The sequence below is a fragment of the Vombatus ursinus genome, unplaced genomic scaffold, assembly GCF_900497805.2.
Source record: "Vombatus ursinus unplaced genomic scaffold, bare-nosed wombat genome assembly UNPS02014807.1, whole genome shotgun sequence".
NCBI classification, from domain to species: domain Eukaryota; kingdom Metazoa; phylum Chordata; class Mammalia; order Diprotodontia; family Vombatidae; genus Vombatus; species Vombatus ursinus.
In genome coordinates, this window is record NW_020954585.1 from 63,187,199 (window position 1) to 63,211,616 (window position 24,418).

Sequence of the window (24,418 nt, forward strand, 5' to 3'; positions counted from 1 at the left end):
ATCTATCTATCTATCTATCTATCTATCTATCTATCTATCTATCTATCCCCTCCAACTATGCTAATACGGAGAAAGGTCTCATAGTTACAAATATCATCTTTCCATGTAGGAATGTAAACAGTTCAACTTTAATAAGTCCCTTCTGATTTCTCTTTCCTGTTTAGCTTTCCATGCTTGTCTTGAGTCTTGTATTTGAAAGTCAAATTCTCTATTCAACTCTGATCTTTTCATCAAGAGTGCTTGAAAGTCTTCTATTTCATTGAATGTCCATTTTCCCCCCTGAAGGATTATACTCAGTTGTGCTGGGTAGGTGATTCTGGGTTTTAATTCTAGCTCCTTTGACCTCTGGAATATCATATTTCCAAGTCCTCAGATCCTTTAATGTAGAAGCTGCTAATTTTTTTTCACTTTTTTTTTGCTTTTTTTGGTGAGGTATTTGGGGTTAAGTGACTTGTCCAGGGTCAGACAGCTAGTAAGTTTCAAGTATCTGAGATGGATGACTCTAAGGCTAGAGCTCTGTCTATTATGCCACTTACCTGCCCCAGAAGCTGCTAAATCTTGTGTTATCCTGATTGTGTTTCCACAATACTAGAATTGTTTCTTTCCGGCTGCTTGCAATATTTTCTTCTTGGCCTGAAAACTGTGGAATTTGTCTATAATATTCCTAGGAGTTTTCCTTTGAGGATCTCTTTCAGGAGGTGATCAGTGAATTCTTTCCATTTCTGTTTTAGTCTCTGGTTCAAGAATATCAGGGCAGTTTTCCTAGATAATTTCTTGAAAGATGATGTGTAGGCTGTTTGTTGATCATGGCTTTCAGGTATTCCAGTGATTTTTACATTTTCTCTCTCTTGGATCAGTTTTCCAGGTCAGTTGTTTTTCCATTGAGATATTTCACATTGTCTTCTATTTTTTCATTCTTTTGGTTTTGTTTTATAATTTCTTGGTTTCTCATAGAGTCATTAGCTTCCATTTGCTCCATTCTAATTTTTAAGGAATTATTTTCTTCAGTGAACTTTTGGACCTCCTTTTCCATTTGACCAATTCTGCTTTTTAAGGCATTCTTCTCCTCATTGACTTTTTGGACCTCTTTTGCCATTTGGGTTAGTCTATTTTTTAAGGTGTTATTATCTTCAGTATTTTTTGGGGGGGGGGTTTCCTTTAGCAAGCTGTTGTCTTGTATTTCATGATTTTCTTGTATCACTCTCATTTTTCTTCCCAATTTTTCCTTTACTTTTCTTACTTGCTTTTCAAAATCCTTTTTGAGCTCTTCCATAGCCTGAGACCAATTCAAATTTTTCTTGGAGGCTTTGAATGTAGGAGCTTTGACTTTGTTGACTTCTTCTGGTTGTATGTTTTAATATTATTTGCCACCAAAGTAATATTCTGTAGTCTGAGTTTTTTTTTTTTCTACTGTTTGCACATGTTCCCAGCCAATTACTTGGCTTTTTAACTCTTTGTTAAGGTAGGACTGTGCTTCCAGTGTGGAGGGTGTACTGTCCCAAGCTTCAGAGGTTTTGTGCAGCTATTTTCAGAGATACTTCTAGGGACCTGTAAATTTTTAGTTCTTTTGAGGTGGTATAATCAAACTCCTTTCCTGGTCTGTGCTCTGGTCTGTGAGTGACTACAAGCACTCTTTCTTGCCTTGAAACTGTGAGGAGGATTTCCTCTCCACTGCCACTAAAAGCTGTGCTATGCTAGTGCTTCTTCTTATCCCAGGACTGTGACCCAGATCCAAGCATGGGCAAAGCAAGAGAATCCTGCCTCAGAACCAACAAAGAGATCCCTGCAAATCTCCCTCTGATCAGCCATTTGATTCCCCCGCTGTCTGTGGACCAAGACCTCTGGAAGCAGCCATTGCCACTGTGGCTGTTGCCCAGAGGTTGTGCTAGGGCCAGAGCTGGACTGCACTCTTCTTTCACCCAGGTCTGACAGAGTTTTCCCACCGACCTTCTGAGTTGTCTTTGGCATTTATCGGTTGAGAAGTCTGGAACCATCACAGCTGCCCATGATTCAGTCCCCTGAGGCCTGCTCCAGGTTTGCTGGGGCCCTGGCTTTGCTTTCATGGCCCATGCTGAACTGTGCTCCTCTCCCAGCGTGGTGCAACAGACCTTTCTGATCAACCAGCCAGGTTGTCTTGGGCTGGAAATTTGTTTCACTCTGTCTTTTTGTGGGTTCTGCTGCTCTAGAATTTGTTTAGAGTCATTTTTTACAGTATTTGGAGGGGTTTGGGGGAGAGCTCAAGCAAGTTACTGCTTTTACTCTGCCATCTGGGATCTGCCCCCTATGACTTGAGTTTTTAAAAATAAATTTGAAGCAGTTTTTAGTAGCTGGAGAAAATTCAATGCAGTTGTACTTATGAACATCAATTCCTGCTTTTTTCCTTTGCTTTTAGATAAGCATCTGCTTAGTTACTAAAACCAAGTTCATAGTCCTTTACATTTTAGGAAAGCTCTGGAAATGTGCACAAAGGGGGGTGTGTGTGTGTGTGTGTGTGTGTGTGTGTGTGTGTGTGTGTGTGTGTGTGTGTGTATGTTTTATGTGAGTAGCAAAGAGTTGCCTTAAGTTAGTGCTTTTATTTTAGGCCTGCTGTATTCCTCCTTGAAGGAGTAATTTTTGGTGGTTGGGTATACCGATAGTTAATGAGTCTAAATTTCTACCTTTTTTTTTTTAAGATCTTTAGAAATGTTTGAGCCACTGTAACTTGAAAAGTATTAGATAATTCGTTTAGGAAGACAGAAAAAGTAGTTGAATAAAATGTGTCAAATAGAAGGGGGATGAACAACCAAAAATCATCTCCAGAATTTTGGAAAACTAAAAAAGAAACGAAGCCAGGGTAAACCTTCAATTTGTAGGAATCACCGTTCTGATGACACTTCTTTAATTACTTTCAATTCAGTTCAGTGAGTATATTAAGTACTTCAGTGAGAAAGGGACTCTTGCAATGAAAAATACCTTCCAGGAGCTACAACATGCACTATAACAAATAAGTAAATAAAACATCCTTTAAGGAAGGAGAGAAGCACTAACAATTAGGAGAATTAGGCAAGACCTCCAATAGCAAGTGGTACCTGCCCTGAGCTCATCTTGAAGGAAGCTAGGGATTCTAAAAGGTGGACCTGAGGAGTCAGTGCAGCCCTCCCAGGCAGGGGGCTGCAAGGCAGAGACAGAATGGTAGAATGTTTAGTATGTGCTCTGGGGAGGTCAGAAAGAAATCTGGAAAGATAGGCGAGAACTAGATTTCGAAAAGCTTTAAATGCCAAACAGGGTAGTGTTTTGTTGGGTTTTTTCCCCCCTAAAGGCAATAGCATTTTAAAGCAGGGAAGTACTGCATGGTGGCTTCAAACTGCATGTTAATTTCCATTCCCAAGCCTTGTTGTTTAACAACAAAGGTGCAAAGTGTATTTTAAGTATTTTTTCAGAGTTTTTAAGCTGCCTGAGTGCTATTTTTCCTTCATTTGAAGATTTATTGAATGGTTACTATGTGTATAGATAGTACTGAACTAGTTTGTGGTGAGAAGGGCTTTTGAAAAGATATTTTTTTCTGAGAAGTCATAAGATGAAAACAGTGCATTATCATTGGAAAAGCACCAGATTTGAAGCCAAACTGTCTGACTTCAAAGCATAACTTTGTCACTTACTATCTATTCAGCCTCAGAAATAGTTACGTATTTCCTCTTCACTCCAAAATGAAGAGGTTTAACTAGGCTCTAGTAAGGTCTTTTCTTGCTCAGAATCCAAGGTCTTAAGAAGGTCATGAAAATAGATGTTATAGTGTAACTGTTAATTGTATCAAACATTAAAAAAAATTGCAACGTGTATGGAAAACATTATTTAACTTTTTGAAAAACAATGAGGGAGGAAGTTCCTTAAAAATACTAAATACAAATAATAAAATTGATAATGAAATATGAATAGAATTTATTTGTGCATTTCTGTTTCTTTAACTCTGGGCTTCAGTGCAAGTAATTGTTAATTTCTATTGGTCTTGTAAATTCATGATGTTGAAACTTGGACTTTTCCCCTCTCTATTTTTTTCTGTGTTGTAGATAAATTAAGATGACCTTAAGGAGGAAAAATGAATAAAAGTACAACAGCATCTCATATCTCTAATACCAGATAATAAGGATAGTATCTGTTCTGTGATGGGAAAGAGACACTATGTACATAGGTGTTGATAAGTTTTTGAGTCATAAAAGTGACTCAGTGACTTTCCAAAATGTACGTTTTAGGTTTAGGCTAAATGTGTTTGTTTTTTTGTTTTTTAAATTATAAATTTATTTATTTATTTTTAGTTTTCAGCATTCCCAAGGTCTGACAATTAGTTAAACGGCTCATTCCATTTGCACATTCAGAATGAGCCAATTTTCTTTTGTTTACCTCATTACCTTTAACACCCAGATGTTTCTAGATGACAGTTTTAATTTTATTTGTTAGTTATACTGAATATTGGTCAATAGCTTAAACATGGTAGAGCATAAAAATAAGAGCTAATTGTCTTCAGAAGCTTTCAGTATTATAATTTATCACAGGCTCATCCTGAATGTGCAAATGGAATGAATGAACTGTCTAATTGTCAGACCTTGAGAATTGAGCAGAGCTACTACATTAAGCAAAGAGGATAGATAAACAGAACTGATATATAAACACTTGTGAGTCATTAATGACAAACAATTACCAGCCATTTAAAAAAGGATAATCTGAGAAAATTTAAGTTCTGTATACCACTTTTCTGTCTTACTAGTCATTTAGTCTATAACTATTCCAATCTACATTTCCTGCTTTTACCAAATTCACACTGACTAGGGATTCTCCATTTCTTCACATTTGTTCTTATTTTCTGTATGATAATTAATCTTTTAAAATTTAAAACTACATCTGACTAAACTATTAGCACTGGGTTAGACATTTTCTCAGTCAGTTAATTTTCATTGTGAAGACTTTTCTGTTAAAAAAAAAATAGGGCTTTTGGTTTTGTTTTGTTTTTGTTTAATTGCTAACCACTTATTTTAGAAGTAAGGTTGGCTAATAAAACTTTAAAATGAATCTAAATCTTCTTAATCTGGAGGATATGCTACCACCCTGAAGAGCCTGATTTAATTTGAATGAATAAAATGTTCCTTAAACTTGAGAACTTGATAAAGAGTTGTCCTTTTAAGTAATGACTAACAGCCTCAAGTCAGTACTACTGTAGACTAAAATTTAGTATCTAGTTTTAATCTTTAACTCAAAGTTCTTGGCTTAATTCAACCAGCAGCTCCTTCCTTCTCCCAACACTATTGGGAAACAATTATTATTATCTCACAGGAGTTACCAGTCTGTTAGCCTCCTATGGTAATCTTTATGTTTGTATTTATAAGTAATGTATTATCTCCTTACCTCCACTAGTTCATATTATCATCAGCAAAATTTGAGGTTCATTGTGTTCTGAATGGGAATATAAAGATAGATTTTATAGTTTTCAGGAGCAGCATCTTGGATGAGTCCATTTTCTTTTGTACCTCATTGCTTTTAATTACCACTACTAGCAAAGTAGCAGTTCGTCTAACATTACAACTTTCAAATCCCTCTTCTTTCCCCAATTATACACTGTAATCGCTGGTACTTATTATAAAGTACAAAGGTATAAGGATAGAAAGGTTGGTCTCTTTTGATGTCAACTAAGAAGTTATAGCATTTTGCACAACTGGGTAGTAAGAAATTTGACTATTTTTAAATAAATTTTTTTTAAGTGCTAAACATACTTTTTATTTAAACCCACCAGGATCATAAAGATAGGAGGTACAATTGTGTATTAGATTATATTCTTCATCTTCCATTTGGCTTCAAGACAGAACAGAGGAGTACCCCCTTCCCTGGTATTAAATCATAATGTACTATGATTAACCCCACTACTTATGGTTGAAGAGAACATTGTTTTATTGTGAAATTTGCTTTGTCGTGGAAGGTTACAAGAAGGACTCTTTAGGTAGACATTTTCTTTGCTCAATGTATTCTTGATTGAGAGTCTACTATCTTGGGGCAGTTGGGTATTGTGGCAAAGGTTCTAAATACTAGAGTTAGGAGAGATTTGGGTTCAAATCCTAGTCTTGATGTTCTTTTTAAAAAGAGTAGCATAATGACTACAGATGGTGACAACACATGTGATCTTCATCTCTTTGACCCTCAGTTATGTTCTCTGTAAAATGAGGATAATAATGCTTAACGCGCTATCCAGTAGCTCATCGAGATTTTTTTGAGAAAAGCACTGTGTAAACCTTAAAGTGCTATATAATTAAATTGTTATCACTGCCTCTTGAGGTCACTCATTCTACTTTTGGACAGAACTAATTATTAGGGAATTCGTCCTTACAGAAAACCTAAATTGCCATTCATCCAACAAGTTCTGCCCTATGGGATCAAATAGAAAAGGCCTAACCCTTCCTCTAAATAACATATTTTCAAATATTTTAAGACCACCATCATGTCCACATCTAAGTTTTCTTTGCTAGGCTAAATATCCACAGTCCTTGAAACAGAATTCCTACAGCAGGGTAATGACATCAGGTCCCTTCACCTCCTTAGGGATAACCCTCCGTCTTGTCAAACCCTTCCTAAAATGTAGAGTCAAGAAATGAACCCAGTACTACCTGCAACTGTTGTTGAACCAAATCCTGGACCATCCTGCTCCAGGCTATATACTGTGGGGACCTACACTGGTAGTGCCTCACCCATTCTTACCTCTCCCTGACCAAATATTAATATATTGTAGCCCTGTGTCCTATTCCCTCTTCCTCATGGGACTGCTAGTTAATCTGATTAATATTTTAAAATTAATTAGGTTTCATGACAGAGGTATCCCTTGAATTCCCTCCCTACAAATACCTACTATGTGTAGGCTCAGCCCTGTTAATCTAGTTTACTGTTTGGACTGAAAAATAACAATTATGGCCATTTGACATAAATAATATTAATGTTTTTGTTAAGGCAGCTAAGAATGGAGCAACAGGTGTGGAGCTGGACATTGAGTTTACTGCAGATGGTGTTCCTGTCCTAATGCATGATGAGACAGTAGACAGGACTACTGATGGAACGGGACGTTTGAGGGACTTAACATTTGCTGATGTTAGGAAGCTTAATCCAGCAGCAAACCACAGATTGAAGTAAGTACTTCACCTTCCCTTTAGCTGTCTTTTTAATTGGTTTGGAGATTGATGGGAGATACCCTATCCAGATGATAACTGTCTTAAATTTGGAAGTGACCTTAAAAGTCTCTCTGGTATATTATATACCTTGCTGCTTTCGGGCATTTCAGCAAAGATGGAAGTAAGGCGTGGTGATGCTTGTAAGTATCTGCTCACTGTCACTTATGTCATATAATTACATCAGTTTCTTTAAACTTTCTATATTTTTGTTTTCCAACATTTTAATAATTTTTTATATTAACTCCTATTTAAAAAAGTTATTCTCTAAAAACTCTTAAATTAAATTATCTATATTTTTCAGGCAAAGAATGGCAGCTGGGACATTTATATAGGATCAGATCAATGCCAGCATAGTAGCCAGGCATAGTTAGGAGTATTGCTTCACACATGGTTTTCATATATGCTCTCAGTTATTTTTTCCAAAAACATGCTTTTTTAACATTTACATTTATTGCTGGTGTTTAGTATATATTGTAAGATCTTTATATTCTTTTCTATTTCACTTGCACTAAGCCAATGATTTTTTTTTTAAATTTATGGAGGTTGTTTTTATCTCCTTAGTAATTACTTTGCACTGGTCCCAAATTAACATTATTATATTCCTTCTTCTCACTTCTTCAAATAATAAAATATAATTAAAATATTTCTAAAACATCACCCATTCTTCTTAACTTATCTTCATTGGCAAATTTAATAAGCATATTTCATCAATAATTTAATCATTCAAGTTAAAATTTATGAAAGTATCAAACAAGCCTAATGCCTCAAGCCAAGTCTTGCTGTGTTGTTTCTTGTGTTAGCACAGGAACACTCTGAACATATATTCCTAGCATACGTAGAGCCCATTAACCCAGTTGTGGATATCCATCTATACTCTGTGTTGTTGTTTTTTTGTTTTGTTTTGTTTTAATTTTGGAGTCAGTGGGGGTTAAGTGACTTGCCCAGGGTCACACAGCTAGTTAGTAAGTGTCTGAAGCCGGATCTGAACTCAGGTCCTCCTGACTCCGGGGCCCGTGCTCTATCCACTGTGCCACCTAGCTGCCCCAATCCATCTATACTCTAAAATGAATATGACCTTATTTTCCTAAAACAATCAGAATGAAGGCACAAGAAAGAATTTTAAGAAGAATAGAAAGTACAATTCTTACACTGGCTATTTATGTTCACTGTTCTGACCACTGCTGCTCACTCTAATTAACTATATCATTGCTTTGTTATGAATGTAAAAAGGGCTGGGGAACCCCTTAGAGGTGAGGTGTTGTTTGTGTGTTTGTGTGTTTGTTTGTTTTTAATGTATTGGAAAAACTTTTATTTCCCCCTTAACTAAGAGAAGATAAGATAGTGGTTGGCCTTCATTTTCTTTATTAGTCCATCTCTGAAAGAAGTATAACTGGCCTTTCTCCACTGAAATCTTATACATCATGGTGCAGCTATAGAGCATATAGCCTGGAAGGTCTTAACTAGATCAAAAGACTTTAGTGTGCAGGCCTTATTTCTTTCATCTGATGAATAGACTAGCTAATTCTGGAGAGGCATATCATCATGTTGGCTGCAGAAATATCACAGTAATTCTTAAAGACTCTCCACTAAGTACAGAGGGGTTGCAAATGTGCATTTGACAAAGTGAGTACTCATGTAATAAAATGATATATTATTAAAGAATTGAAAAGTTGGAGCTATTCCTGAATGGTTGAAAGCTGTATCTCATGCTTTCTGAAGTGACTTATCTCCTGCTTATTGAGACATTGAGTCAGAAGCCACAGCCTTAGAGTTCTTTGAAAATAACTTACATACTTCTTTTTTTGTAGACTTAATAAGCACAGATTTACAAAGCTAGAGTTATGTTACAGATATTAACTTAGTTATACTCTGTCTAAGACACTAAACTCTGTAATTGTAATTTGGTTCATATTACTTTAAAATTCTCTTTAATTAGACGTGGTTGAGCAGAATAAATGAGGATTGATACTATTTCCTTGTACTGCAGGATTAACTTTCAAGACAGAGGAAGTCTGTTCAATTGAACTTTTGCTTTTTTCTTCATTTCCTGTGATCTTATTTTCCTTCCATTTTATAGGAAAAATTTCCCTGGTGAAAAAATACCTACTCTGAAGGAAGCCATTGTGGAATGCCTACATCATAACCTCACAATCTACTTTGATGTCAAGAGCCATGCAACTATGGTACAGTTTTATGCTATGGACCTTCACTTTAAAAAAAAAAATCCTATTTAGCCACTAATCATTTCCAAATTAATCATTTTAGGTGTGATTTTGTCATAAATGTATTTTTAATACAGGTATATCCTGCTTGTATCTCATCATAAAAATATAAATTGATAGGATAATAAATGTAGAAAATGTATTGTTCGATAGTTCTTAATTGCCTCCTAATGGGGAAATCCAAATATTTTGCATATCAGAGAGAACACAGAGGAGAAAAGGTCAAGCTATTTTTACTAGCAAAAAATGTAGAAAAGAATACTGATCAGATCTGTATCTCTTAAAATGATCGTTTTATCTAGGGACCTAGTTAAGTAAACAGTTTAAAGCCTAGAAAAAAATTGGCTCAAGTAAACCACTTTATTTTTATTTATTTATTTATTTATTTGACTAGGCAGTGAGGTTAAGTGACTTGCCCAGGGTCACACAGCTACTAAGTGTTATGTGTCTGAGGCCGGATTTGAATTCGGGTCCTCCTGAATCCAGGACCGGTGCTCTATCCACTGCACCACTTAGCTGCCCCAAGTAAACCACTTTAAAACTAAAAACTGTAAGCTTCTGATGCCCAGTGTGTGGTCATTTGCTTTTGGCTGATAAATTTAAGATTTCAGAATCCAGAATATTTAGGATGTTTAGATAGGCCGTTTAGAGGGTACATTTTCCTTTCACATAGATCTTGTCCCAAGGAAACATGGTTTCTGGTACAGTGTTTTTTGACATATCTAAGAGCATTCTTTTATTAGGAAGTCACTGTATGTTCATTAAATATCTTTTTAAAAGATTTGCTACATTCTTAAGTTTTATATCCTAGAACCAAAAATTTTTTCCTCTGAAAACATAGGCACATTATTATAATGAAAATCATTGGGAATATATGACTCAGTTTATAGACAACTTTTTAAGAATATATTTTGTAAAATAAGATACATCCATACTTAAAGTGGGATACAGAGGTGGTGGTTTTGTTTCCCCCCCCCCCCCCCACGCATTTGAACAGAACAGGCAGGTGCTGTTCTATCTAAATAATGTTTCTTTTGCCTAGTTAGAGATTCCTGGTTATGTTATATAACACAATATGTTCAGTACTAGACAAACCCAGAGAAAGCCCTAGTTCCATTCCCATGTACTGGAGAAGCCCAGTTGCTTCTGTGAAGGGGGTGCAAATAGAAATAGGATTCCTGATGAGTTCCTAATGTGGTGGGAGTAGAAAGATTGGGACACCTATTCAGGATTCACTTGGCTGTTTTTCTTTTTCTTCCTTCATCCTCCAATATTCAGAGTGATAATAGGATACCTGCATTTCTAGTAATAAGCACTAGATTAGTAACATTCAGAATTAAGTGTTGGGTAGTGCACGGTGATTTAGTTTAAAAAAAAGGTTTTTAGAGTAGTAAAAAATTTATACACACGCACACAGTATGCCAAGTCTGATTTATGTACCAAGGAGTACCAAATCATATTTAAATGACTTGTACATACATCAAAATTGAGCCATCAGAGTAAAATAAGACAGCATACAGAATTTAAACTTATACTATCAAGGGATTAAAGAAAAATATTTGTCTATACAAAGGCAATTCTCATTCACTGATGAAAGGAAGAATAGGCTTGGATAGTTTCTAAATCATTTATATGAAACTCTTATTGCTTATGTTTGAATGTTCCATGACTGACATTCTGAAAATGTCCAGTATTTCAAACAAAATAATGAAACCATACAGTGTCTGTATGGAAAGCTAGAGAAGGACTACCCTTTTCCCCCCACCCTATTTCATCTCTAATTTACTTGGTGCTAGAGATAGATGAAATCACTTCTTATAGGACATTAGAACTAGAATGGAACTTACTTAGAGATAATCAAGTCTCATTTTGCAGATGAAGAGAAAAGGCCCAGAGACATGAAGTGATTTCCTCAAGGTTACAGAGCAGAATTGAGAGTCTGATTCTCCTGATCCTGCCCAGGGTTCTTTATACTGTGCCATCTGTGCCTTCTTTCACTTACTTGGGCTCCAGCCTGAAGAGAACTCCCTGTCCTCTGAGCTCCCTATTTTCCTAGCTGATAACTATTCGAGAAGTATGGAAATGTTTATCAAATATTTTAGCTTAAAGGAACTTTCCTAAAGGCTAACCCAGGATATGGGGGAAGAAATTTCAAACCTTTCCTTTTAGGAGCATCTCACCTGTACAATGAAGAGGTGAGACTACCAACAAAGAAGTAGAAAACAAAGTAGCAATACCACAGCTTCTACCCTATGTGATGTGAGTTTAAACATTTGAGATTTTATTGTATTTCTTTTAGCATCTCACTCTGGTGTCCTCCTTCCCACCCCATGTGATAACCTCTCTGAATTATTTGGCATTGCTATAGATGGTACATGATTAATTCTTGTTGACTGACATATTTTAAATGGCTTTGTACATATGAATCTTTCATTTTCTTCTCTATAGGCTGCTGATGCTCTAAAACATATGTATATGGAATTTCCTAAGTTATACAACGTCAGTGTTGTCTGCTCTTTCATGCCAGAAGTTATCTATAAGGTGAAATATAATATTTTTTAAAAGTGCTTATGATCTGTGATGATAATATTGATGTGTCAATATAGGTGCCAAGTTGAAATGAAGTAGTAGCATTTGACAATCTATATACATCCTATCACCAACCCTTCTGCCTCCTTTGTGATAAATAGCACCATTTTTTTTTTTCAAAATGAGTTGGGGACTTAGCCTTTGACAATGGAATGGGGCATCACTAAACCATGACCTATGTTGGTATTAACTTTCACATTTTTAGTACTAAACTTTACCAAGATGAATCAGTCAATTGATAAGGATTCATTAAGCTTCTGCCATGTACCAGTCACTTTGCTAGGTGATGGGGATGTGATTATAGCAACTTAAATAATCCTGACTTTCAACACTTGCCCAGCGTCACACAGCTAACAAGTGTTATGTGTCTAAGGCCGGATTTGAACTCAGGTCCTCCTAACTCCAGGGCCGGTGCTCTTTGTACTGTGCCACCTAGCTGTCCCCAGAAGCTTGCATTCTAAATAGGCAAATAGCAAGTACATGTGTAAGATTACACAGAATAAATATAAAGATAATAAATGCAAATGAAAGGCTTTATTTTACAAAGTAGTACTTGAGCTGGAAGACGGATTTTTTGGGATTCTGTGAGGTAGAGATAAGGAGTAAGTACATTCCAGGAATAGCCAGTGCAAAGTCATGGAGATGGAGAGTCATGTGTGAGGAGCAGAAAGCCATTTTGGCTGGATCAGCCTGCAAAGTGCAGGAGGGGAGTAATATCCATTGAAGTCATAGAGATAGGTTGGGGCCAGGTTTTGAAGAGCTTTTAAAGGTAGATCAGAGTTTATATTTGATCACAGTAGTAATAGAAAACTACTGGAATTTATCAAGTATAGGATTGAAAGGGTCAGAGTTGTGCTTAAGGAAAATTGCTTTATTGGTGGTACGGAGGAAAGACTGGAATAGTAAGATAATAATAAGGAAAGACTTAAAGTACAGAGACCAATTAGGTCATTTCAGTAATCTAGTTGAGAGGTGATGAGGGCCTGAATTAAAGTAGTGGCTGTGTAAGATGAGAGGAATTAAATGTGTGAAATGTTATAGCGGTAGAAACAGCAAGATTTGTCAACTGGAATAGTAGATACATGTGGTGGTGGAGAGTGAAAAACCATGAATAACACTGAGGTTATGAATCTGGGAAACTGGAAGAATGGTTGTGCTTTTGAATAGGTAAGTTTAGAAGAAGGGTAGGTTTGGGGAGAAGGAAAATTGAGTTCTGCCTTGGATGTGTTGAATTTGAGATGTTTCTAGGACTACCAGTTTGAAAGGTCCATTAGGTAAAGTGTGACTAAAGCTCAGGAGAGAGACTGGAGCTGAATATATTGATGTGAGAGTCTTCTGCAGAGAGATGACAAATTCATGGTTGAACTGATGAAGTCACCAAGAATGTATAGAAAGACAGTCTTGGGAAAATGTTCAGAACCCATAGTTAGGGGGAATGATATGAATGATAAACCAGAAATGTAGATGTAGAAAAAGTGGTCATACAGATAGGAGGAGAACCAGAAAGAGTAATGTCATAAAAACCCTGAGAAGAAAAAGTTATCTAGTAGGAGAAGATGGTCAACAATGTCAAGTACAGTAGATGGGGGGAGGGAGGAATAAGCATTAAGTGCTTACTGTATGTGCCAGGCACTATGCTAAGACTTTGCAAATCATCTCTTTTGATCATAGGTTGAGAAAGGATGAGGATTAAAAAAAGACCAATAGATTGGGCAATTAAGAGATGGCTAGTAATTTTGAAAGAGAAGTTTCAATTGCCTTATGAAGTTGGAAGCCAGCCTGCCAAGATTTGAGGAGAATGTTGGAACAGAAATCTGCTGGTGAAGATGAGAGGCAATAGGGTCTAGGACACATGTAGAGAGATTGCCTTTAGGAGATAGGGGCTCAATTAGGGAGTCTAGCCAGAATCTACCTTAATATACATTAAATATTGTAATCCTCAATATTATTAGAAAATACTGAAACTGCCTTATAATCATCTAAATTTTTCCTATTTTTTAAAAAGGATTCTTTGTGAATAGCTAGTATCATTTCATACAATATGCTGAAAAATTCTCAACCACAGACTTTCAAAGTACTCAAGTAACTAGATAGAAGGGATTCTCAAGATCATCCATTCCACCAGAAGTGTCAAACAAACAGCAGGCTCACATGGGGCCCACAATATTCCTGAGTGCAGACCAAACTGGATTAAAATGTTTTTGGCAAATATTTAACAAGATAAAAATACAATTGAACATAGGTAATATTTCAGTTTAACACTAATTGAAGATGAGGCCCACAGGGATCCTTATGTACAGCTTAATGACACTCATTTCTGTTTGAATTTGATACTGCTGATTTATCCCCTCTTCCCCTCCCATTTACATTAAGAAAACTGAGTTCTAAAGAAGTGATAAGGCTTTCACAAAGTCACAACACAACTAAAAATTTGTGATTTATTTATTCAATAGAAATGGGTGGGGAGGGAGATCACGAAGAAAAAGTGGGGTTAGGGCATCAACTGGGAAAACAGCCTTCTACTGTAGGGGCTTATTGAATCTTGTGGTTGTTTTAAGCAAAAAGTGGTAATCCAACCTTCACATTGTAATATCTGTTGTGTTGAGTACATTCACCAAATCTAAAGGCATAATTTAAAATGTTTTCCTCTGTGACTTTACTCATTATTCTCCAAAATTCTCCCTCAGATGAGGCAAGCAGACCGTAATGTTGTGACAGCTTTAACTCATAGACCTTGGAGCCTTAGCTATTTTGGAGATGGGAAACGACGCTTTGATTCTCTTTGGAAGCATTTTTTATATATGCTGTTGGATATTCTCCTAGATTGGAGTTTGCATAATGTCTTGTGGTACCTTTGTGGAGTTTCAGCTTTCCTCATGCAGAAGGATTTTGTATCTACGTAAGTTAAAATTTTTTATCATTTCCCATCACCCTGCTCTGATGCTTTTAAGGAATAAGAAAGATTTTTTTCAGTGGAAGTTTCATCAACATGGTAGCGCGCTAGCTCTTTTTAAAAACTGGGGGAAAGTGAAGAGATTGCAGTTGTGATGTGACCACCTCTTCCCCTGTATTCTTCTTTCCATTGAATCCCAACCAGTATTTCTATTGATTACATGTTTATCAGTCTTATTGCTCTTAACAGATTATAAACCCTTTGAGAGTATAGTCTGTTTTATCTTTATTCTGTATTCCCAAGCATTTCTCTGTACCCTCCTTATTGTAGGTTGCCTAGTAACTTCCTAGTATCACCTAGTAACTGTTCTAGATACAAAGGATAGTTGTCCAGTATCCTAATAGGCTGTCTGTATGTCTCTCCCCCTCTCTTCCAGGGCCTATTTGAAGAGGTGGTCAGCTAAAGGGATTCATGTTATTGCTTGGACTGTGAATACCTATGAAGAGAAAAAATTCTACGAAAGCCATCTTCAATCCAGTTATATAACTGACAGCATGTTAGAAGACTGTAGCCCTCATTTCTAGACCACTACCCTTTTGCAAGGACTCTGGTCTCAGAAACCTCTGCTGTCCTTATTCAAGGAAATCTAAATACTCAGATGTAGCCCTGAGTTCTTGAGGATCAGGTGATTCACAGAAGTATTAGTCAGAAATTGCATTTTAACTTGAATCAGAGCAGAATGGTGTGGTTGGTACCAAATTCCATAGTGTGCTTGAGTTCATCATGGCTGATTTTTGGGAATTGGGTCTGTGAGGAGGTTTGCCACTGCTTGCTCCTAATCCAACTGAGTTATATACAGAGACTCAGTAGTGATAAGCACAGATTCATGTAATTTGTACATGTTTTAAAAAATGACTGCAAATGTATGCAAAATGCATGTTGACTTAGACTGGACTTTTCTTACTTTTCACACTTAATGTATTCTTCCACTATTTGTATTTGGCAATGTTGAACAATGTATTATGGAAGTCAGATTTGGGAACCATACTAATAAAATTGTTAAAATGGATATTAAGCATACAACGCCCCAAGTAACAAAACAATTTGAGAAAGATATGGGATGTAATGCATTGGACAGAGTTTGCTTTTTTTATGTTAATACAAAGCCCCATCAAGTGTGTTGGGCAGGCTAATTATTAACGTTTATAGCAATTTAAACACAAATCATAGGAAAGTATTGAAACTTGCTGGTAAGATTGTTTTAAAGCAATTGAGATAGATAGATAGAACTGTATTACCTAGTCACAACAAATGACAGTCTTTTTTTAGACCCTCATGAATTTCTACCACATAACTTCCATTGCTACTTCAAGTAAATTAAATTATATGATACCTCTATATTAGTTTAAGGGTAAACATCTTGGGAATTCTTCATAAATGGCCTCTCTTAGCCCTCCTACTGAATCTCCTTACCAAAAAAGAAACGAACCATTCTTTTTAGTGAAAGCCATTCTTTTCTAAAGCTTTATTCCAGGCTGAAGGATAACATAGCTAAGAATAACCTCCTTAAGTCAGTCCTAATTGACCTACTGCCAATTGCATTGCTCCTAAGTAATTCCAGATTTCTCTTTAACTTCATTCTATTTATCTGCCAGCCCCAGCTCTCAATGCTATCTCTAGCACTTAAGTTGAAAACACTTTTGAGGATCATAGGCCTATAGAAAAAATATTTGAAATACACTTCAGTGTATCAGGAATTTATCAACTCTTCTTGCCTTCGCATTTGTGCTGCCTTGAGCTCCAATCTCACTCATTCTAATCCAGCTGCTTTTACTATTTGTTCTCTTTATTACTATTTCTACTTCCTGTAAGCACATCCAGTACTGTAAGGGCAGAATGAAAGGGTGGTGGGTCAACTGTCATCAATGGTAAAAGTAATATAAAAATATTTGCAGGTCGTTTTCATTTTTATTTGTTGCCCTTCCATTTTCATCCTTTTTGCCACTGTGATAGAAATTAAAGTTCCCTATGGATGATGAGACCCTCTGGAGGTTCCTGTTTCTGGAACACCTTCTACTTGCATCAAGCCTCCAGAATACAATTATAGAGCTTCCCAGAAGAGATCCAGAATTACTCACACATTTGGTCTAACTCTTCCACACAGAAAAAAACCAAGTGAATGGATAATGAACATATGTCCAAATGTCTACGTATAACATAGCGCCTGGCACATGGTAAGCACTTGATGTTTATTGTTTACTGACCAGAAGTGAAAAGGTTAGGTCCAGAATTAAACAAAAGTAGAGGCTAAATTACTTTCAGGAAATCACGAAGCTCCTTTAATTATGCCAAACCTCTCCCACCAATAAAGGCCCATCTCTTTTTTTTTTTGGCTAGGCAGTGGGGTTAAGTGACTTGCCCAGGGTCACACAGCTAGTAAGTGTTATGTATCTGAGGCAGGATTTGAAGTCAGGTCCTCCTGAATCCAGGGCTGGTGCTCTATCCACTTCACCACCTAGCTTCCTCAAAGGCCCATCTTTTTTATGCCAGTAGTATACCAATGTTACATGGCTGTGAGGCATAGGATCCAACAATCTCTGGAAAACAGTATTACACAAAGGACAATAGACAAGTGCATGTTGAGTGTGCACACACTGCAACACATCACAGAACTGAAGAAGTAGAGTCCAGGATGTTACAAATAAAGTGCTTGATTGGAAAAAGATGAGCAAGAGAGAGTACTTCACTGGTCTCCTGATGTCAGGAGAAATCAAAGAAGGCCCTTCAGCAGATTAGGTAGATCCCCTGAACTTCCTGTTTGAGAGGACATGGGCAAATGTCTAGATAGGTTGTAATGGGAATATCCAAATTGAGATCAGAATGAGCAGACTCTAAGCTTAGGACCATCAGTCTGTCGAGTTATATTCCCTTAAGGCCTCAGCTGACAGGAGGTGGGAAAACAGATTTAGCCTTTTAATTGCCCTTCTTAATCAGAATGGTGATAGCTAACATTTATATAATGCCTACTATGTGCCAGGCACTATGCTAAGCACTTCGTAACTATTTCATTTGATCCTCAAAATAATCCTGGGAGGTAGGTTTTGTAGGTATTATTGTTCCCATTTTATAGATAAGGAAACTGAGGCAAAGTGAGGTTAAATGACTTGCCCATGGTCACATAGCCGGTAAATGTCTGAGATTGGATTTGAACTCAGGTCTTCTATTTCCAGGCCCAATGTACCACCTGGCTGCCTTTGTGGTTCAAGGCTGAGCTCTCTTGGTGAGATACCTTACCCTAACTTAAATTTTCATCTCTGTAGCCTAGGTCACAACAAGACAGTGGCCATTTGTCCAATAATGACCAAAAAGCTCTGGAGTGAAGAGTTCCCTAGTTTTTTTAAGCTGTTAAGTTTTTTCTATCACTCTATGCAATTGAGTGAATAGAGGAAAGTTTTGGAGGCAATCTATAAGACCATTCAATTACTTCTGAAGGTGAGAAAGTTCAGGTGCAAAGGCTCAGAGATCTCTTTTTCTCTAGCCTAAAAATGATGTCTGAAAGGGTCACACATTGATGTATTAGAATAGCCAGCCTACTGGCTATTCTATAGTTACTGAAAAATCAGGGTTCATTTTCTTCCTGCTCACACTCTAGCGGCCTGATCTTGTACAAGTCACTTAAACTCAGTGCCCCTGGCAATCAAAACTGAAAGTTGCACCATCAATAAAGATCCTTGTGGGTAGAAGGAATCTTCTTGATTTGGAGACTTTGACAATGATAAAACGACAAGTCTAGACCAAAAGAAAAAAAAATCAAATGGAATGAAAAAAATTAAGGCAAAGGTATTTTGATTTATATGAAGTGATGCAGCACAGAAAAAGTATACCAAGATAGGGTCGAAATGGGTACATAATTTCCATATAAAGGGTGATACTGTAAGCAAGTTAGGAGAGCAAGGAATAGCTTACCTGTCAGATCTATGGAGAATGGAGAAATTTATGACCATGTAGATAGAGAACATTATGAAATGCAAAATGGATAATTTTGATTACATTAAATTGAAAGGCTTTTGCACAAACAAAGCCAATGCAACCAAGATTAGAAGGGAAGCAGAAAGCTGGGAAATAATTTTTACAGCCAGTGTCTCTGATAAAGGCTTCATTTCTAAAATTTATAAAGAACTGAGTGTTGATTGATATCTCTTTGACTAGGCCTGAGTGACCTGGGTCACATAGTGAAAGACCTTCATTTAAATATAGCCCACCTCCCAGAGTTGATTGGCATCCCTTGGGAACACCAACTTTTCAAAGGACATATAACCTGTACCCCCAAAAACCCCAATTCAAGCCAGTTCTGAACTGGCCCCCGTAAGGGGCCCCAGTTTAGACTGAATTCCCATGCAATGCATGTTAAGCCAGATTGAGAGAAATTAAACCATGGACACATGCACCCTGATTTCATTTCTCTCTTAGTGTAGACTCTGTTTTCAAATTGGGGTTTGTGGGATTCTTGGGGTTCATACCTCTCAGTCACCCCAGACTACTTGGCCACTCCTAAATCCCTCCCACAGTCTTTCTGTGTATAAGACCCATCATGGCCGCCATTAAGGTGTAGATTTTTAAGATCTGGCCAATGGCTCAGATTCAATCTGGCCCACTTGCATTAGCCATATAAATGTTAGATTCCTTAAGAGTCTGGCCAATATGGCAGATTCTTAAAATCTCACCAACCCTTGATCTTTGTGTTCTGATAAACCTTGTCTTTGCCTGAAAGAAGGTTGGATAATATTCATTTGGGCAGGACCTGTGTGTCGCTATTTTGGGGTCCCAGCACCCCTAAACCTCAACAGCCAAGAATTGGAAATTGAGGGGGTGTCCATCAGTTGGGGAATGGCTGAACAAGTTGTGGTATATGAATGTAATGGAACACTATTGTTCCATAAGAAATAATCAGCAAGTGGATTTCAGAAAAACCTGGAAAGACGTACATGAACTGATGCTGAGTAAAGTGAGTAGAACCAGGAGAGTACTGTATACTGTAACAGCAACATTGTGGTGATGACCAACTTTGATAGACTTAGCTCTTTTCAGCAATGCAGTGATCTAAGACAATTTCAAAAGACTCGTGATAGAAAATGCTATCCATATCCAGAGAAAGAACTATGAAGTCTGAATGCAGAAGCATGCTTTTTTCTCTCTGTCTTTTTTTTTCCTTTCTCATGGTTTTTCCCTTTGGTTCTTATTCTTCTTTACAATATGAATAATGTGGAAATGTTTAATATAAATGTATATGTATAGCAAGATGCATGTCATGTTGAGGAGGGAGGAGTGGAGGAAGGGGGAGAAAATTTAGAACTTAAAATCTTATAAAAATGAATGTTGAAAGCTAAAAATTAATTAACTTTTTAAAAAAAGAAAACCACCGTGTTTGCTTCGTTCATTCTGGAAACCTTTGTGTTTGTGTTGTCCATAGTTCTGTTAAGTCAATACAAAACAGTGACAACTGCAACTTTTAGTTTTAGTTTGCTTGAGGGCCCACAAATAAAGTACATTAGGGACAGGACTTGAACCCAGATCTTTTGGACTCTATTCACTGCCAGGCTGCTTCTTAGGAATGAATTATTAAGTGTTATTATTATCAGCTTTCACGGCACCTAGTTTGGTATGAAAGGGTAGTAATAAAAGGGGCAAGTCAATGCAACCCCATTTAGCTTTAGTGTTAGTAGAGCCAACAAACATTAAAGCTCCTGCTGTTAGCACAGCATTGCCAGCACTCAAAACATTTATGATAGAAAAACTACAAAACTGTTTTCTGGTCTTGTTCCCAACCCTCCTCCTCGTTTCCCACCGGGCTATCTATTCTCCTCAGAACTTCTCCACATGCTCCAGAAATGTCTTTATCCTGGAGAGGTCACTTGTTTGTCCTGAAATTTATACTTCAGAAGTACCTGCTGACCCTGGGGCCCTTCCCTCAGATTGGGATGGCACCTCCTGGAACCTTCATTTGAGGAGGGGCCCTAGGCTAACAATCTTTTCTTTTCCCAATTTTCTCCACCATGCCCCCACCCTGGATTCCTTCTCTACTTCCCTTTTTCAGATTCCTTTAATATGTTGTCTTCTCCGTTAGAATGTAAGCTCTTTGAGGGCCGGGGCTGTCTTTCTTCTTGTTTGTATTTCTATTCCTGGATTTCAAGCATAGGGCCTGGCACCTATGGAACACTTAATAAATGTTTGTTTACTGATAAACTCCATCAAAGAGATCACACATCTTATCACCAATATTTGCACCTGAATCCCCAGGCTACAAGACTGGGGTATTTTTTATTTAAAAGTCATCAGCACTTCAGTTTGTAGCCTATGGAAATCCACTTAACCCAGAATGTGCTTTGGATCACAAGTCAAGGTTCGTATTTTTATCCTCTAATTCTCTCTCTTTTTTTTTTTTCAAGTGAGGCAATCAGGGTTAAGTGACTTGCCTGAAGTCACACAGCTAGTAATTGTCAAGTGTCTGAGTTCAGATTTGAACTCAGATCCTCTTGACTCCAAGGCCAGAGCTCTATCCACTGTGCCACCTAGCTGCCCCATATATATGGTTTTATTTTTGTTTGTTTTTGTTTTTTTGGTGAGGCAACCAGGGTTAAGTGACTTGCCCAAAGTCACACAACTATGAAGTGTCAAGTGTCTGAGGCAAGATTTGAACTCAGATCCTCCTGACTCCAAGGCCAGAGCTCTATCCACTGCGCCACCTAGCTGTCCTCTAATTCTCTAATTCTCACTGCCTGTCTGTGGCACCACCTTTTTTGTTGTTATTTCATCCAAACAATTTAATTATAGCCGTAGTCTTGCATTTTCTCAATAGTTTGTTGCCTTTTTCATCTTTTATTTAGAGATGAGCTTACAGTCTGGAAGACCTGAGTTCAAATTCCACCTACCACAGATGATAGTTGTATTACACTGGGAAAGTCACTTCGCCTCAGTTTCTTCATTAGTAAAATGGAGATCATAGTGATGAGGATGGGATCTGGACCCCAAAAAAGAAAAACCCTGGACTTTCCCACATGGCCAAATCTCTGGCAATCACCTGAGGCTATAATCCTACCAATTTCATCGTCACCTATACCCAATCTCCCAATTCTGTTACCTAGCCCTCCATTGTCTATTACCTCCTGAAGGCCCCTCCACTTACCACCCTTAATCCTCTGTAGACTCCATTCTCCCTTGGCCATGTGGTTCAGGTCCCAGGCGTTGTGTTACCTCACAGTCACCCCAGCTTACTTGTCTACTCTCATCCAGATCTTCCTTAGACCCTCCTGCAGTTACCTCAAACTACTTGGCCACTCCTAGATCCCTCCCACAGTCTTTCTGTATATAAAGTCCATCTAGTCTTCATTTAGGTGCTCAGATTCTTAAAATCTAGCCAAATGCTCAGATTCTTAAGATCTGGCCCGCTGGCACTAGCGATACAAATGCTTAGATTCCTTAAGAGTCTGCCCAATATGATGGTTGTTCTAGTAAACCTTGTCTTTGGCTGAAAGAAGGCTTGGTTCTAATACTTTCATGCAGGACCTGTTTGTTATGATTTTGGGGTCCTAGCACTCCTAATGTCTACACCTCAACAATAATAGCGCCTATTTCCCATGGTTGTGAGGATCAAATGAGATCTTTGTAAAGTGTTTAACAAACAATGACTGGTGTGGAGTTCAAAATTGTCCAACCTATAATAAAAGAAACTGAAGCACAGCTCTGAGCCAATGACACTTTATTAAAGGGCGGATAGTCCCCTCTAATGAAGTAGACCTTAGATCTTCCTCATGCTCTGAAATGCCCCCTTCTTCCAGGGCCTTAGTTTTACATTGCATGATACCCAAACAATACAGGTGGAGCAGACCAAAGTTACAGAATGTCATTGTGATGGGGATGGGATCTGAACTCCTAAAATGAAAAGATCACATCTTTGGGATCTGGACCCCAAAAAAGAAAAGTCCTGGATTTTCCCACATGGCCAAATCTCTGGCATTTGCTTGAGGCTATAATCCTATCAACTGGCCTTTCATTATTAGCTATGCCCAATCTCCCAATTCTCAGTTACCTTTAATTTAGCCTAGCCCTCCATTGTTTAGGGGCTTAGGGGTGCTGGGACCCCAAAATCACAACACGTGGGTCCTGCCCAAAAGAATTGAAACTACTTCCTGCTGGCAAGGAGCATAGAGCTGTCTCTACCTCAAGGGGGTCCCAAAGAGGAGGTTGACTGGAACCGAGCACAGGCTGCATCCAGGGAACGATGAGGGGACATTGGCTGGTACCTGCTGTTTGCTACCAACTGTAGGTGAATGGCCTGTAGTCTGGAAGACACAAATCTGACAGAAAAGACTGCAGGACCCAGATATGACAGGATAAAACATCCTTAGCTCTGTTTGGATTCAGATAATTCCATTTTCCAACCATGCAGTATTAAATCCACCTCATAGCCAGACTCAGGAATAGCCAGGTGGGTGACATTTCTTTTCAAAGGAACATAATGGGGAAACTGAGCCAGGAGGATTCCATCTTAGACTGAGGCTAAAATTGTCCTCTCAGCTTTTCCTGATGCTGATTTCCCACCAGTATCACATTCTCTGAGTATCTTACGGTATTTCTCTCAGATGGTAGATTATTGATTATCTGATCCATCAGACAACTCAAAATAAAATCCCATGAGCTTTTACCTCAAACAGCAAGTTTCACTAATCACAGCTTAGGAAAAACTTTTCCAGGATTTACACCTCAAATTTAAATTTGTCCTGGTGTAAAAAGCCAATCGTTAGAGATTATTTCTGTATACTTGCAAATTCTCAGCAAGATAAAACTTGCTTTTTGGCAAGTTTGCACAGTAAAACAATAACCAACAATAGCCAAATTATTTTAACGGTAACCAAATTATAAAAAAGTTGCTTGACATAACTGATACAAAAAGTTCACCAATTTGAAACTTGAAACAAACCCGTTACCAATCAGGTGACTTCAGTTTTGTTAAATGCATTTCCAAATTATACAGAGAATCAATATTTCATCATTAATAGTTAAAACTACAACTTTAAAAAGAGCATGCTTACCCAAGTTTGGAGGCTAGCTTCTTTACCTTGAGCAGGGTGTGCTGAACCTGGGTGATGCTTCCAGGCAAGGGTTGCCCCAGGGCCCAAGGCCATTGCCAGTGGGGCCCACTTTGTAGCTGCTGCCCTCCTTCCTCCTTCCTTTCCGTAGGTGGGGAAGGGCAAAATCAAAGGTGAGGGGGAAAGGGTGAAACTCTCTTCTCCTATGAGAGGGGTTAACAGATACCCTCTTGACTCAAGGGAAGGTTGTACAGAGTTTTGAAACATTCCTTAATGATCACAAAACCTCCAAGATCTGCTAAGATGTTTTTAGTTGTTCTAACTTTTCCCTGTAACCTCCATGAAGGAGGATTCAGGGGTGTAGAGAGAAGGAGTAAGTAAGCCTCAGGGAACCAAAAAAAGCACCTACAGTTTTCCCAATTCTCTAGCGCAGAGAGAATTGACAGA

The 24,418-nt window shown here is 37.8% G+C and overlaps 1 protein-coding gene across 1 annotated transcript in view; it reads left to right on the forward strand.

The window, feature by feature from the left end:
* LOC114052274 (glycerophosphodiester phosphodiesterase 1-like) overlaps nt 1-16,926 on the forward strand; it is a 23,940-nt gene extending 7,014 nt beyond the window's left edge. Inside the window, 5 exon segments of the mRNA XM_027874813.1 lie at nt 6,964-7,139; nt 9,259-9,364; nt 11,852-11,944; nt 14,680-14,891; nt 15,322-16,926. Of these exon segments, the coding sequence (XP_027730614.1) occupies nt 6,964-7,139; nt 9,259-9,364; nt 11,852-11,944; nt 14,680-14,891; nt 15,322-15,469 (735 nt within the window). The 3' untranslated portion in view covers nt 15,470-16,926.
* The last annotated feature ends 7,492 nt before the right edge of the window (nt 16,927-24,418 follow it).